Here is a 16,795-nt window from a genome sequence, read left to right as displayed (position 1 = left end):
TCGAACCCATGACCTCTGACTCCAAAGCCCGTGCTCTTCTCCACTGAGCCACGCTGCTCCTATAAATAATGATGGCATTTGTTAAGCGCTTACTACGTGCAAAGCACTGTCCAAAGCACTGGGGGGATACAAGGTGATCAGGTTGTCCCATGTGGGGCTCACAGTCTTAATCCCCATTTTACAGATGAGGGAACTGAGGCTCAGAGAAGTTAAGTGACTTGCCCATTGTCACACAGCAGACATGAGGCAGAGGCGGGATTTGAACCCATGACCTCTGGCTCCAAAGCCCATGCTCTTTCCACTGAGCCACGCTGCTTCTCTTGGAGAGGTTTCGCTTTGGAGCTGCTGCAGCTCGATGCTTCTGAAACACTAGGAGTCAGAGCCCATTTTCCCCCTCCCTTCCCTTCCCCTCCTTTCCTTTCCCCTTAGTATAGACAGGCTGCCTAAATAGAACTAGTTTGTGTTTTTTTACTTTAAAGAAAGCAAAACACCAAAAACACAAATCAAACTTTTTACTCCCAAGTTAAGAACGAGCTTTCCTAGCAGCCTTGGTAACTTTTTTTGTTAAATCTGTACCCAGTGGAAACTAATAAAATTTCAGCAACCTTTTAAAAATTATCTTCTAGACTGTGAGCCCACTGTTGGGTAGGGACCATCTCTATCTGTTACCAACTTGTACTTCCCAAGCGCTTAGTCCAGTGCTCTGCACACAGTAAGCGCTCAATAAATACGATTGATGATGATTTGGAAAGTCCCAGAACTTTCAAAGTCTAGGCCGCACGCAAACACCGCGGTGGCGAGAAAGAGAGGGACTCGAGTCTTCTTTACGGCCCAGTCTACGGGAGAGCATCCTACACACAAGTGGCCCTTTCCTCCCTTCAAAGCCCTACTGAGAGCTCACCTCCTCCAGGAGGCCTTCCCACACTGAGCCCCCTCCTTCCTCTCCCCCTCCTCCCCCTCACCTTACCTCCTTCCCCTCACCACAGCACCTGTATATATGTATGTACGTATTTATTACTCTATTTATTTATTTTACTTGTCCATATTTACTGTTCTATTTTGTTAATGTGTTTTATTTTGTTGTCTGTCTCCCCATTCTAGACTGTGAGCCCGCTGTTGGGTAGGGACCGTCTTTCTATGTTGCCATCTTGGACTTCCCAAGCGCTTAGTACAGTGCTCTGCACACAGTAAGCGCTCAATAACTACGATTGAATTGAATGAATGCTGGTTCTGCCACAGGGTGTTTTAACAAGCAGTGATGGCAGAGTTCGGGAACGGCCTCCCAAAAAGGGCGGATGAGGGGGGTATTTCTGTAAGGCAGCCCCTATGCTCCAGCCTGGATGCACCTCTCAGCCACAGCAAAGTAATAAGCAAAAGGAATAAGAGGAAAGAGCCCGGGCATTGGAGTCAGAGATCACGGGTTCTAATCCTGGCTCCGCCAATTGTCAGCTGGGTGACTTTGGGCAAGTCACTTCACTTCTCTGGGCCTCAGTTACCTCATCTGTTAAGCGGGGATGAAGATTGTGAGCCCCCCGAGGGACAACCTGATCACCTTGTAACCCCCCAATGCTTAAAACAGTGCTTGGCACATAGTCAGCGCTTCATAAATGCCATCATTATTATTATTATTATTATTATTATAAGCTCACTTGTGCAGGGCAGAGGCCACAAATTGGCCCCACCGATGGAGCCCCTGTTGGGTAGGGACCGTCTCTATATGTTGCCAACTTGGACTTCCCAAGCGCTTAGTACAGTGCTCTGCACACAGTAAGCACTCAATAAATACGACTGATTGACTGATTGAAATCGAGTCCAGGACTCAGATGGGCAAGACGATCGATTTCCAACAGCCGCGTCAACCTGGTTGTTAGAAATCGACACCCACCCCCCCTCAGCCTGGGCCGCCAACAGTTCCGACACGACACTTTCCCGTCCTCCGCGAGCGCGATCCCTTCGGCTTTAAATTCTCGCCCCGGGGTCGGCTCGCCTTTTCCCCTTCACCCGACTTACCCAGCATTCCCCCGGCAACCAGGATGTCGAAGAGCGTTTCGGCATATCGGCGGTAATCGAGCTTTGCTCCAGAGGCATCGAGAAATTTTGCTACCGCTTCCAAATCAGTGCCAGTTTCAGTTAAGCCTTGAATAATGCAGTCCTGAAACTGAGTAGGGTCAAACCTCTCTTTTTCATCTGAAACAAAAACGGTCGCACTTTAGACACGCTGCCAAAACCCGCGGGAAAAAGCCACTCACGGGGACGGTATCTTCTGAGGCAGGAAATTGGAAAAGGAGTGTTATCCTTCCCACTAGCAAAGACCAAACATACACGGGTCAATCAATCAATCAATCGTATTTATTGAGCGCTTACTGTGTGCAGAGCACTGTACTAAGCGCTTGGGAAGTCCAAGTTGGCAACATATAGAGACGGTCCCTACCCAACAGTGGGCTCACAGTCTAGAAGGTCGGTTGGACGTTAAGACCCTGACGACTTTGACACCTGTCTAGTGTTTTGTTTTGTTGTCTGTCTCCCCCTTCTAGACTGTAAGCCCGTTGTTGGGTAGGGAAGCAGCATGGCTCAGTGGAAAGAGCCCGGGCTTTGGAGTCAGAGGTCATGGGTTCAAATCCCAGCTCCGCCAATTGTCAGCTTTGGGACTCTGGGCAAGTCACTTCACTTCTCTGGGCCTCAGTGACCTCATCTGTAAAACAGGGATGAAGACTGTGAGCCCCCCGAGGGACAACCTGATCACCTTGTAACCTCCCAACGCTTAGAACAGTGCTTTGCACATCGTAGGTGCTTGATAAATGCCATTATTATTCATTCATTCAGTCAATCAATCATATTTTTGAGTGCTTACTGTGTGCAGGGCACTGGACTAAGCGCTTGGGAAGTACAAGTTGGCAACATATAGAGACAGTCCCTACCCGACAACGGGTTCACAGTCTAGAAGGGCGAGACAGACAACAAAACAAAACATGTGGACCGGTGTCAAGTCATCAGAATAAATAAAAATAAAGTTAGATGCACATCATTAAGAAAATAAATAGAATAGTAAACATGTACAAGTAAAATAAATAGAGTAATAAATCCATACAAACATATATACGGGTGCTGTGGGGAGGGGAAGGAGGTAGGGCGGGGGGGATGGGGAGGAGGAGAGGAGCTCTCAGTAGGGCTCATTAGGGACCGTCTCTATATGTCTCTCTCTGTTGCCGACTTGTACTTCCCAAGCGCTTAGTCCAGTGATCTGCACACAGTAAGAGCTCAATAAATATGACTGAATGAATGAATGACCTCAAATGCGTCGGCTGAGAAGCTAGCCGCAGAAGGCTTGGGAACCCAGATGAGTTGAAATCAAAAAAGCGGTCATCTTGTCATGAATCACAGCCTCTCCCTTTATTCATTCAATCTTCTTTATTGAGCGCTTGCTGTGTGCAGAGCACTGCACTAAGCGTTTGGGAAGTACAAGCTGGCAACATACAGAGACGGTCTTTACCCGTCAATGGGCTCACAGTCTAGCTTTCTGGTGCCCTGCAACTCTAACAATGGGCTCACAGTCTAGCTTTATGATGCCCTGTGACTCTGCCCAGCTCCTAGGGAAATGTAATGGCCCCGTATCCCGGCTTGAGGTTGGATAAAAAGCAGGCTGCCTCTGAGGAGCTGTGGGAGCCAGCCCCGGCCAGAAGAAAGCACCCTTCTCCTCAACGGCGGCTTTGAAGGCAATCAATCAATCAATCAATCAATCGTATTTATTGAGTGCTTACTGTGTGCACAGCACTGTACTAAGCGCTTAAGGAAAGGTCAGAGAGCGCAGCTGGGCAACCGCTACAGCCTCCCTCTGGAGCCTTTTCTATGTGTGTATATCTATATGTGTGTATATCTGTTCTAAGTGCTGGGGAGGTTACAAGGTGATCAACTTGTCCCACAGGGGGCTCACAGTCTCAATCCCCATTTTCCAGATGAGGTAACTGAGGCCCAGAGAAGTGAAGTGACTTGCCCAAAGTCACACAGCTGACAAGTGGCAGAGCCGGCATTTGAACCCATGACCTCTGACTCCAAAGCCCGGGCTCCTTCCACTGAGCCACGCTGCTTCTCTTCTATGCCAGGCACTCTTCTAAGTGTTGGGGTGGATGCAACATATATAGATATATATATGTTTGTACATATTTATTACTCTATTTATTTTACCTGTACATATCTATTCTATTTATTTTATTTTGTTAGTATGTTTGGTTTTGGTCTCTGTCTCCCCCTTTTAGACTGTGAGCCCACTGTTGGGTAGGGACTGCCTCTATATGTTGCCAACTTGTACTTCTCAAGCACTTAGTACAGTGCTCTGCACACAGTAAGCGCTCAATAAATACAACGGATTGACTGATTTTCTTCCCATGGTCAAACAGCACACAGAGCCTGGCTTGTATTCAAACAAATCAAGCTGGGTGGGGTTTTTTGTGTGTGTTTGTCTTTTAACAACGGTGCCTGTTAAGGGCCTACTATGTACTAAGCGGTGGGGTAGATATAATAATAATAATTGTGGCATTTCTTCAGCACTTATATAATAATAATGGCATTTATTAAGTGTTTACTATGTGCAAAGCACCGTTCTAAGTGCTGGGGAGGTTACAAGGTGATCAGGTTGTCCCACGGGGGGCTCACAGTCTTTATTCTGATGACTTGACACCTGTCCACATGTTTTGTTTTGTTGTCTGCCTCCCCCTTCTAGACTGTGAGCCCCTTGTTGGGTAGGGGCCGTCTCTATCTGTTGCCAACTTGTACTTCCCAAGCGCTTAGTCCAGTGCTCTGCACACAGTAAGCGCTCAATAAATACGACTGAATGAATGAATCCATCCCCATTTTACAATTGAGGTAACTGAGGCCCAGAGAAGTGAAGTGACTTGCCCAAAGTCACACAGCTGACAATAATAATAATGATGGTATTTATTGCGCTTACTATGTGCAAAGCACTGTTCTAAGTGCTGGGGAGGTTACAAGGTGATCAACTTGTCCCACAGGGGGCTCACAGTCTTAATCCCCATTTTCCAGATGAGGTAACTGAGGCCCAGAGAAGTGAAGTGACTTGCCCAAAGTCACACAGCTGACAAGTGGCAGAGCCGGGATTTGAACCCATGACCCCTGACTCCAAAGCCCAGGCTCTTTCCACTGAGCCACGCAGCTTCTCTAAGTGGCAGTGCCAGGATTTGAACCCATGACCCCTGACTCCAAAGCCTGGGCTCCTTCCACTGAGCCACGCTGCTTCTCTTCTACGCCAGGCACTCTTCTAAGTGTTGGGGCGGATGCAAGCAAATCGGGTTGGACACGTTCCTTGCCCCATGGGGGGCTCACAATCTCCATCCCCATTTTACAGCTGAGGTAACTGAGGCCCAGAGAAGTGAAGCGACTTGCCCAAGGCCACGCAGCAGACCCACGCTCTATTCTTTAGGCCAAGGTGCTTTTCAGCAGATAATTAGGTTCGACGCAGTCCGTACCCGACATGGGGCTCATAGTCTTAATCTCCATTTTACAGATGGGGGAACTGAGGCACAGGAGTGAAGTGACTCGCCCAAGGTCACACAGTAGACAGGTGGGAAACAGCACAGCGTAGGAGACAGAGCACAGGCCTGGGAATCAGAAGGTCATGGGTTCTAATCCCAGCTCCACCACTTCTGGCCTTGGGCAAGTCGCTTCACTTCTCTGGGCCTCGGTGACCTCATCCGTAAAATGGGGATTGAGACCGAGAGCCCCGCGTGGGACAGGGACTGTGTCCAACCTGATTTGTTTGTATCCACCCAGGGCTTAGTACAGTGCCCGGCACATAGTAAGCGCTTAAACACAACAAATTTTTATTATTATTAAGTGGCAGAGGCGGAATTAGCACCCAGGTTCTCGGACACCCAGGCATCAACTCAGAGGCCGTCCAGACAAATCACATCTTGGGCTTTTTTTTAAAAAACTTCCCTTCTTGTGCCTTGCTCTCTATGCAAAATTTCACAGATACAAAAAGATAGCTTCCCCAATGATTATTTTTTTAAAAAATGGTATTTGTTAAGCGCTTACTATGTGAGAAGCACTGTTCAAAGCGCTGGGGGGATACAAGGTGATCAGGTTGTCCCACAGGGAAGCAGCGTGGCTCAGTGGAAAGAGCCCGGGCTTGGGAGCCAGAGGTCATGGGTTCTAATCCCAGCTCTGACGCTTGTCAGCTGTGTGACTTTCGGCAAGTCACTTCAATTCTCGGTGCCTCAGTGACCTCATCTGTAAAATGGGGATTAAGATCGTGAACCCTACGTGGGATAACCCCATCTCCTTGTATCCCCCCCCAGCGCCTAGAACAGTGCTTCGCACATAGTAAGCGCTTCACAAATGCCATCTTCATCATTAATCCCCATTTTACAGATGAGGGAACTGAGGCCCAGAGAAGGGAAGTGACTGGCCCAAAGTCACACGGCTGACAAGTGGCGGAGCCGGGATTAGAGAAGCAGCGTGGCTCTGTGGAAGGAGCCCGGGCTTTGGAGTCAGAGGGCATGGGTTCAAATCCCGGCTCCACCTATTGTCAGCTATGTGACTATGGGCAAGTCACTTCACTTCTCTGGGCCTCAGTTCCCTCATCTGTAAAATGGGCATTAAGACTGGGAGCCCCCCATGGGACAACAGCGGGCTCACAGTCTAAAAGACTTCCCTTCCCCACAGCACCTGTATATATGTTTGTACATATTTACTACTCTATTTATTTTACTTGTACATATCTATTCTATTTATTTTATTTTGTTAGTATGTTTGGTTTTGTCCTCTGTCTCCCCCTTTTAGACTGAGAGCCCACTGTTGGGTAGGGACTGTCTCTAGATGTTGCCAACTTGGACTTCCCAAGCGCTTAGTACAGTGCTCTGCACACAGTAAGTGCTCAATAAATACGATTGACTGATTGACAACATGATCATCTTGTAACCTCCCCAGCGCTTAGAACAGTGCTTTGCACGTAGTAAGTGCTAAATAAATGCTATTTAAAAAAAAAAATCCACAACCTCTGACTCCCAAGCCCGGGATCTTTCCAAAGAACCGGGCTGCTTCTCAATTCTTCCCTCCCAATACTCTGATGAAGGAAAACAAGGATATTAAACTGTTCTGTCACATACACATAGATCTCCTCGGAGAACAGGAGGTCCGTTCCAGGGACGTGGGCCAGTCATTTCACAATCACTTGAAATTTGTTGCAAGCGGGTGGGCCGAACTTTCGACAGCCTTTTCCAGGCTGATTTGCCCTCCGCCTCGGAAAGTTTATTTAACATTCCTTCCGTCATGGGCTCAACGGTCGGGCATGCCTTTGCACTTATATATGCCAATTTCATTAATCACGGTACTTAGCGTGTGCCCCCTTGTCGGGACGGATCGATGATAACCCTTCCAGACCGTGAGCTCGTTGTGGGCAGGAATTTGGTCACTGTTATATTGTGCTCTCTCTCAGGCGCTTAGTATAGTGCTCTGCACACAATAAGCGCTCAAGACGATCGAATGATAGCCGCCCACATAGATCCCTGGCAAAGTGGGAGAAAGAGCTCTTAACCTTCCCCCTTTTTACAGGCGAGGAAACCCAAGTTCAGTGACTCGCCCAAGGTCACGGGAGGGGAGACGGGCCAATGTCAGAACCGGGCCTGGATTCCAGGTTCTCCCGGCTCCCATTTCCAAGCGCTTAGTCCAGTGCTCTGCACCCGGTAAGCGCTCAATAAATACGACTGAATGAATGAATTTCCACGCTCTTCCCACTACACCATCCAACCGTATTTATTACCCATCCACGGACGATTCCCAGTTCCGAGAGAAGGTAACCCCACGTCAACCGGCCCCAACGCTTACCTCTTTTTCTTGTTTTAAAACGCTGGCCTGATAGCGTTGGCTTTTGCTGCTTTTGATTATTCATAAAAGACACCCTGTGGAAAGAAAAACAGAAGTCGGTCAGCGGGCTTCTTCCACGGAATAATAATAATAATAATGGCATTTGTTAAGCGCTTACTATGTACAAAGCACTGTTCTAATAATAACAATAATAATAATGGCATTTATTAAGCGCTTACTATGTGCAAAGCACTGTTCTAAGCGCTGTGGGGGAATACAAAGTGATCAAGTTGTACCACGTGGGGCTCACAATCTTAATCCCCATTTTACAGGTGAGGTAACTGAGGCTCAAAGAAGTGAAGGGACTTGCCCAAGGTCACACAGCAGACATGTGGCACAGTCGGAATTCGAACCCATGACCTCTGACTCCAAAGCCCATGCTCTTTCCACTGAGCCACGCTGCTTCCTGAACCAGACCGGCCACCGGTTCCGGCTGATGTGGAATGTGGGGGGCTTCCAAAGCTCTGGGGGATCACCGCCCCGCCTTCTCCCTCCAAGGATTTATCGATCAACTGCTTGTATTTATTGAGCGCTTATTGTGTGCAGAGCACACTGTACTACGCGCTTGGGAGAGGACGATCTACCGGAGTCGGTAGACACCTTCCCTCTGTGGGACAGACTGTGTCCAACCCCATTTGCTCGTCTCCACCCCGGCGCTTAATATGGTGCCTGCCACATAGTAAGCGCTTAACAATGACCACCATTATTATTCCTACTATTCCCTGTTCCCTGCCCAGAGCAAGCTTCCAGTCTAGGGGGTTCCCAATCAGGCACTTGCTGCTCTCCCCCTCGTTCCCTCATTCACTGAGAAACAGGGTGGCTCAGTGGAAAGAGCCCGGGCTTTAGAGTTAGAGGTCATGGTTTCGAATCCTGCCTCTGCCAATTGTCAGCTGTGTGACTTTGGGCAAGTCACTTCACTTCTCTGGGCCTCAGTTCCCTCATCTGTAAAGCGGGGATTAAGACTCTGAGGCCCCCGCAGGACAACTTGATCACCTTGTAACCTCCCTGGCACTTCGAACAGTGCTTTGCACACAGTAAGCGCTTAATAAATCCCAGCGTTTAGAACAGTGCTTGGCACACAGTAAGCGTTTAAATACCATCAATAGTGATTATTATCTGTAAAATGGGGATGGAGACTGTGAGCCCCACGGGGGGCAATCTGATTACCTCATATCTCCCCAATGTGTTTAGAACAGTACTTGGCACATAGTAAGGTTTTAAACACCACCATTATTAATCATTATTATCTGTAAAATGGGGATGGAGACTGTGAGCCCGACGTGGGACAACCTCATAGCCTTGTACCCCGGCCCCCTGCCCAGTGTTTAGAACAGTACTTGGCACATAGTAAGCTCTTAAATACCATTATTAACTATTATCTGTAAACTGGGGATGGAGACTGTGAGCCCCATGTGGGACAACCTGATAACCTTGTATCCCCCCACCCCCCCCCCCCGGCGCTTACAACAGTGCTCAGCACATAGTAAGCACCTCACAAATGCCATCATTTTATTACTATTATCTGTAAGATGGGGATGGAGACTGTGAGCCCCACGTGGGACAACCTCAAAACCCTGTATCTCTCCCAGCGATTACAACGGCCTTTCCCACATAGCAAGCACTTAAATACCATCATTATTAACTATTATCAGTAAAATGGGGATTAAGACTGTGAGCCCCACGTGGGACAACCCTGTATCTTTCCCCAGCGCTTACAACAGTGCTTGCCACATAGTAAGCTTTTAAACACCACCATTATTAATTATTATTAAATGTAAAATGGGGATGGAGACTGTGAGCCCGACGTGGGACAACCTCATAGCCTTGTACCCCCCAGCCCGCCCAGTGTTTAGAATAGTACTTGGCACATAGTAAGCTCTTAAACACCATCATTATTATTTATTATCTGTAAACTGGGGATGGAGACTGTGAGCCCCACGTGGGACAACTGATAACCTTGTATTCCCCCCACCCAGCGCTTACAACAGTGCTCAGCACATAGTAAGCACCTCACAAATGCCATCATTTTATTACTATTATCTGTAAAATGGGGATGGAGACTGTGAGCCCCATGGGGGACAACCTCAAAACCCTGTATCTCTCCCAGCATTTACAACGGCCTTTCCCACACAGCACTTAAATACCATCATTATTAACTATTATCAGTAAAATGGGGATTAAGACTGTGAGCCCCACGTGGGACAACCACATAACCCTGTATCTTTCCCCAGCGCTTACAACAGTGCTTGCCACATAGTAAGCTTTTAAACACCACCATTATTAATTATTATTAACTGTAAAATGGGGATGGAGACTGTGAGCCCCACGTGAGACAACCTCATAGCCTTGTACCCCCCCAGCCCGCCCAGTGTTTAGAACAGTACTTGGCACATAGTAAGCTCTTAAACACCATCATTATTAATTATTATCTGTAAACTGGGGATGGAGACTGTGAGCCCCACGTGGGAAAACCTCATAACCTTGTATTCCCCCCCTCGGCGCTTACAACAGTGCTCAGCACATAGTAGACACCTCACAAATGCCATCATTTTATTAATATTATCTGTAAAATGGGGATGGAGACTGTGAGCCCCACGTGGGACAACCTCAAAACCCTGTATCTCCTCCAGCGCTTACAACGGCCTTTCCCACATAGCAAGCCCTTAAATGCCATCATTATTAATTATTATCAGTAAAATGGGGATGGAGACTGTGAGCCCCACATGGGACAACCTCAAAACCCTGTATCGCCTCCGGCGCTTACAACGGCCTTTCCCACATAGCAAGCCCTTAAATGCCATCATTATTAATTGTTATCAGTAAAATGGGGATGGAGACTGTGAGCCCCACATGGGACAACCTCAAAACCCTGTATCGCCTCCGGCGCTTACAACGGCCTTTCCCACATAGCAAGCCCTTAAATGCCATCATTATTAATTATTATCAGTAAAATGGGGATGGAGACTGTGAGCCCTGCATGGGACAACCTGATAACCTTGTCCCCCTGCACCCCCCCGACCCCTGCGTTTACAACAGTGCTCGGCACATAGCAAGCGCTTAACAAATGCCATCATCATCATTATTATCATCATCTGTAAAATGGGGATGGAGACTGAGCCCCCCGTGGGACAACTTCATAACCCTGTATCTCCCCCAGCACTTACAACAGGCTTTCCCATATAGCAAGTGCTTAAATACCTTCATTATTAATTATTATCAGTAAAATGGGAATGGAGACTGTGAGCCCCACGGGGGACAACCTGATCACCTTGTATCACCCCCGGCACTTACAACAGTGCTCGGCACCTTGTAAGCGCTTCACAGATCCCACCATTATTATTACTACCATCTGTAAAAGGGGGATGAAAACCGTGAGCCCCACGTGGGACAACCTGATCACCCTGTAACCTCCCCAGCGCTTACAACAGTGCTGGGCACATAGTAAGCGCTTTTCAAATGTCGCCAACGCCATCATTACTATTACTATGATTAATAATTCCTGTTAGGATTGTGTTTCCCCCCCGGGGCGTACGGACCTGGGGGGCTTGGGCCTTTCTTCTTCCTCCTCCTCCTGCCCCGCCACACACAGCAGGCGGACACCCAACAGAGGCCGCCGCCTCCGGGGGGGCTGCCGGGCATTGTTAGCCAGGCCAGGCCCCATCCACTCGGCCATTCATCCCGCCGTCCTCACTGGGCGCTCACTGTGTGCACAGCGCTGCGCTAACCGCTCGGAAAGGACGATTCACTCACTCACTCCAGCCTATTTGTTCCATCGTCTGACTGTGTGCTGACTGTGTGCTGAGCGCTGGACTGTGCGCTTGGGAGAGGACAATTCATTCATTCCATCGTAGTGATTGAGCACTGACTGTGTGCAGAGCACTGGACTGAGCGCTCGGGAGAGGACAATACATCCACTCTCAATCATTCAATCATTCCACCGTATTGATTGAGATCTTACTATGTGCAGAGCGCTGGACTGAGCGCTTGGAAAGTACAATACATTCACTCTCACTCATTCATTCATTCGGCTTTATTGAGCGCTTACTGTGTGCAGAGCACTATACTAAGCGCTTGGAAAGCACAGTCGGCAACATCTAGAGACGGTCCCTACCCAGTAACGGGCTCACAGTCTAGAAGGGGGAGGGCGGACAACAAAACAAAACAAGGAGACAGGCGTCGATACCATCAATATAAATAAATGGAATTATAGCTATAGACACGTCATTAACAAAATAGAGTAATAAATGTGTAAACAATATACAACATTTTTGTAGGGAGGGGAAGAGAGGAGGGGGTGGAGGTGAACAAAAGTAGAATTATATAGACACGTGATTAATAAAATATAGTAAATATTTGCAGATAATACAGAGTAATAAATGTGTATAAATAGACAGCAGTGCTGTGGGAAGGGGAAGGGTACAGGGAGGGGGTGGGGGCGATCAAAAATAGAATTATAGCTATAGACACTTGATAAATAAAATAGAGTAGTAAATACGTACAAATAAAATAGAGTAATAAATGTGTATAAACAGACAGAAGTGCTGTGGGGAGGGGAAGGGGGAGGGCAGAGGGAAGGGGTGGAGGCGATCAAAAATAAACAGAATTATAGCTATAGACACATGATTAATAAAATAGAGTAGCAAATATGTACAAATAAAATACAGTAATAAATGTGTATAAACAGACAGCAGTGCTGTGGGGAGGGGAAGGGCAGAGGGAGGAGGTTGGGGTGACCTAAAATACATACACTTATAGCTATAGACACAAGATAAATAGAGTAGTAAATACGGACACATAAAATAAACGGAGTAATAAGTGTATAAATAGACAGCAGTGCTGGGGGGAGGGCAAAGGGAGGGGAGATGCAAAATAAATAGAATTCTAGCTATAAACACACGATAAATAAAATACAGTAGAAAATACATACAAATAAAATAAACGGAGTAATAAGTGTGTACAGACAGCAGTGCTGGGGGGAGGGGAGCGATCTAAAATAGAAATAGAATGATAGCTGTAGACACAACATTAGTAGAATAAATACGTACAAATAGAGCAGCACATATGTGTGTGTGTGTGTGTATATCTATACATAGATATGTACACCAGCGTTGTGGGGAGGGGAAGGGAGGAGGGCAGGGGGTGATCCAAAATAAATAGTATAGCTATAGACACATGATTAGTAAAATAAATACAGTAATAAATATGTACAAATAAGTAGAGCAGCATATACATGGTGTATATATCTGTCTATATATATGTATCTATAGCAGTGGTGTGGAGAGGGGAACGGAGGGGGGTGGGGGTGATCCAAAATAAATAGTATAGCTATAGACACATGATTAGTAAATAATAGAGTAATAAATATGTACAAATAGAGCAGCATATATATGGTGTATCTATCTATCTCTGTCCATATCTGTATCTATAGCAGTGGTGTGGGGAGTGGAAGGGGGGGCAGGGGGTGATCAAAAATAAATAGTATAGCTAGAGACACATGATTAGTAAATAATAGCGCACTAAATATGTACAAATAAATAGAGCAGCATATACATGGTGTATAACTATCTATATCTATGTAGCTATAGCAGTGGTGTGGGGAGGAAAAGGGAGGAGGATGGGGGGCAATCCAAAATAAATAGTATAGCTATAGACACATGATTAGTAAATAACAGAGTAATAAATATGTACAAATAGAGCAGCATATATATGGTGCACATATACCTATATCTATATATCCATGTATATATAGCAGTGAGGGTGGGGAGGGAAAGGGAGGACGGCAGGGGGTGATCCAAAATAAATAGTATAGCTATAGACACATGCTTAGTAAATAAAAGAGTAATAAATATGTACAAATAAATACAGCAGCATATATACGGTGTACATATATCTATATATATATTTAGGCATCTATAGCGGTGGTGTGGGGAGGGGAAGGGAGGAGGGCAGGGGGTGATCCAAAATAAATAGTATAGCTAGAGACACATAATTAGTATATAATAGAGTAATAAATATGTACAAATAAATAGAGCAGCATATATATGATTATATCACTAGACACGATTAGTAAAGTAAATAATAGAGTAATAAATTTGTACCAAAAAATAGAGCATCCTGTATACAATCCTGTATAAATGTATATATGCTTGCAAATATTTATTACTCTATTTATTTTATTTTGTTAATATGTTTGGTTTTGTTCTGTCTCCCCCTTCTAGACTGTGAGCCCACTGCTGGGTAGGGACCGTCTCTATATGTTGCCAACTTGTTCTTCCCAAGCGCTTAGTACAGTGTTCTGCACACAGTAAGCGCTCAATAAATACGATTGATAGAGCAGCATATATACGGTGTACATATATCTATATATATTTATGGATCTATAGCGGTGGCGTGGGGAGGGGAAGGGAGGAGGGCGGGGAGTGATCCAAAATAAATAGTATAACTAGAGACACATGATTAGTATATAATAGAGTAATAAACATGTACAAATAAATAGAACAGCATATATATGATTAAATCATTAGACACATGATTAGTAAATAATAGAGTAATAAATATGTAGAAATAGAGCAGCATATATATGGTGTATATATATCTATTTATGCATCTATAGCAGCGGTGTGGGGAAGGGAAGGGAGGAGGGGATCTGAGTGTGGGCAGGCCTCCTGGAGGAGGTGAGCTCTGTCATTCATTCATTCGTATTTATTGAGCGCTTACTGTGTGCAGAGCACTGTACTAAGCGCTTGGGAAGCCCAAGTTGGCAACCACTAGAGACGGTCAATCAATCAATCGTATTTATTGAGCGCTTACTGTGTGAAGAACACTGTACTAAGCGCTTGGGAAGCCCAAGTTGGCAAGATCTAGAGACGGTCAACCAATCAATCAATCGTATTTATTGAGCGCTTACTGTGTGCAGAGCACTGTACTAAGCGCTTGGGAAGCCCAAGTTGGCAACGTATACAAGTCGAGAAGCCGCGTGGCTCAGCGGAAAGAGCCCGGGCTTTGGAGTCCGAGGTCGTGGGTTCGAATCCCGGCTCCGCCACCTGTCTGCTGTGTGACCTTGGGCAAGTCGCCTAACTTCTCTGAGCCTCAGCTCCTTCATCTGTAAAATAGGGATGACTGTGAGTCCCACGTGGGACAACCTGATCACCTTGTAATAATAATAACGATGGCATTTATTAAGCGCTTACTACGTGCAAAGCGCTGTTCTAAGCGCTGGGAAGGTTACAAAGGGAAGCAGCGTGGCTCAGTGGAAAGAGAGCGGGCTTGGGAGTCAAAGGTCATGGGTTCGAATCCCGGCTCCGCCACTTGTCAGCTGGGTGACCTTGGGCAAGCCTCTTAGCTTCTCTGGGCCTCAGTTCCCTCATCTGGAAAATGGGGATGAAGACTGTGAGCCCCACGTGGGACAACCTGATCACCTTGTATCCTCCCCAGGGCTTAACAAATACCATTATAAAAAAAGGTGATCAGGTTGTATCCCCCCTAGCGCTTAAAACAGTGCTTTGCACATAGTAAGCGCTTAACCTATTTATTGATTTATTTTACTTGTACCTCTCTATTCTATTTATTTTATTAGCATGTTTGGTTTTGTTCTCTGTCTCCCCCTTTTAGACTGTGAGCCCACTGTTGGGTAGGGACAAGCTAGCCAAGCTGGCTCTCTTCCTCCCTTCAAGGCCCTGCTGAGAGCTCACCTCCTCCAGGAGGCCTTCCCACACTGAGCCCCTTCCTTCCTCTCCCCCTCGTCCCCCTCTCCATCCCCCCATCCTACCTCCCTCCCTTCCCCACAGCACCTGAATATATGTAGATATGTTTGTACATATTTTTTTACTCTATGTATTTATTTATTTAATTTACTTGTACATATCTATTCTATTTATTTTGTTAGTATGTTTGGTTTTGTTCTCTGTCTCCCCCTTTTAGACTGTGAGCCCACTGTCGGGTAGGGACTGTCTCTATGTGTTGCCAATTTGTACTTCCCAAGCGCTTAGTACAGTGCTCTGCACATAGTAAGCGCTCAATAAATACAATTGATTGATTGATTTTTGTTCTCTGTTTCCCCCTTCTAGACTATAAGCCCACTGTGGGGTAGGGACCGTGTCTATATGTTGCCAGCTTGTACTTCCCAAGCGCTCAGTACAGTGCTCTGCACACAGGAAGCGCTCACTAAATACGACTGATTGACTGATTGATTAATAAATGCAACCATTATTATTATTATATAGAGCCGGTCCCTCCCCAACGGCGGGCTCACAGGCTAGAAGGGGGAGACGGTCGACGAAACAAAGCATATTAACAAAATAGAATAAATATGCTCAAATAAAATAAGTAAATAAATGGAGTCTCTCCCCCTTCGTTTCCTGCTGCTCCTCCTCCTCTTCGTCGTCCCGGCCGGTCGTCGGCCTCGTGAGGAGAAGGAGGCGCCGCCATCATGGCCGCCGCCGTCGCCGTCGTCATGGCGGTCCCCTCCCCCCCTCCCCCCACCCCCGCGGTCGTCGCCCCCCGGGTCCTCACCGAATTGAAGGCGGACCCCCAACAGCCAGAAATCCCCGAGCCGGCGGTGTCGATGAGGGCCGCGGTTACCACGACGACCACCACCACCACGACGACGATGGCTCCTCAGCGACCGGAACTAACGCGAACAGAAGGGAGGACGGAACCGCCCCCGCCCCGCCTCTTCTCGCGAGACCTCCTCACTTTCCCCCCCCCCCGCCCTCTTCTCGCGAGATCTCTTCCCTTCCCCCGCCTCCCTCCGGCCTCTTCTCGCGAGATCTCCCCCCCGCCCCCCAACTGCCTCAGGGATCAACCCTCCTTCTCCTCGCGAGATCTCCTCCTTTATTCCCCCCCCCCCCCCGCCTTAGGGATCAACCCCCCTCCCCTTCGGCCTCTTCTCGCGAGATCTCCTCCCTTCCCCACCTCC

At 47.1% G+C, this 16,795-nt stretch overlaps 1 protein-coding gene across 1 annotated transcript in view; it reads right to left on the bottom strand.

The window, feature by feature from the left end:
• BZW1 (basic leucine zipper and W2 domains 1) overlaps window positions 1–16,537 on the bottom strand; it is a 31,907-nt gene extending 15,370 nt beyond the window's left edge. The window contains exons 1-3 of the mRNA XM_038749207.1: window positions 16,390–16,537; window positions 7,840–7,913; window positions 2,011–2,187 (exon numbers count right to left, since the gene is read on the bottom strand). Coding sequence (XP_038605135.1) covers window positions 2,011–2,187; window positions 7,840–7,903 — 241 coding nt within the window. The 5' untranslated portion in view covers window positions 7,904–7,913; window positions 16,390–16,537. The remainder of the gene's footprint in view (window positions 1–2,010; window positions 2,188–7,839; window positions 7,914–16,389) is intronic.
• Window positions 16,538–16,795: the final 258 nt, after the last annotated feature.

The sequence above is a fragment of the Tachyglossus aculeatus genome, chromosome 7 (assembly GCF_015852505.1).
Source record: "Tachyglossus aculeatus isolate mTacAcu1 chromosome 7, mTacAcu1.pri, whole genome shotgun sequence".
Lineage (NCBI taxonomy): Eukaryota > Metazoa > Chordata > Mammalia > Monotremata > Tachyglossidae > Tachyglossus > Tachyglossus aculeatus.
The sequence above is the reverse complement of the archived record's forward strand: the minus strand, read 5'-3'. Positions and strand labels throughout refer to the sequence as shown.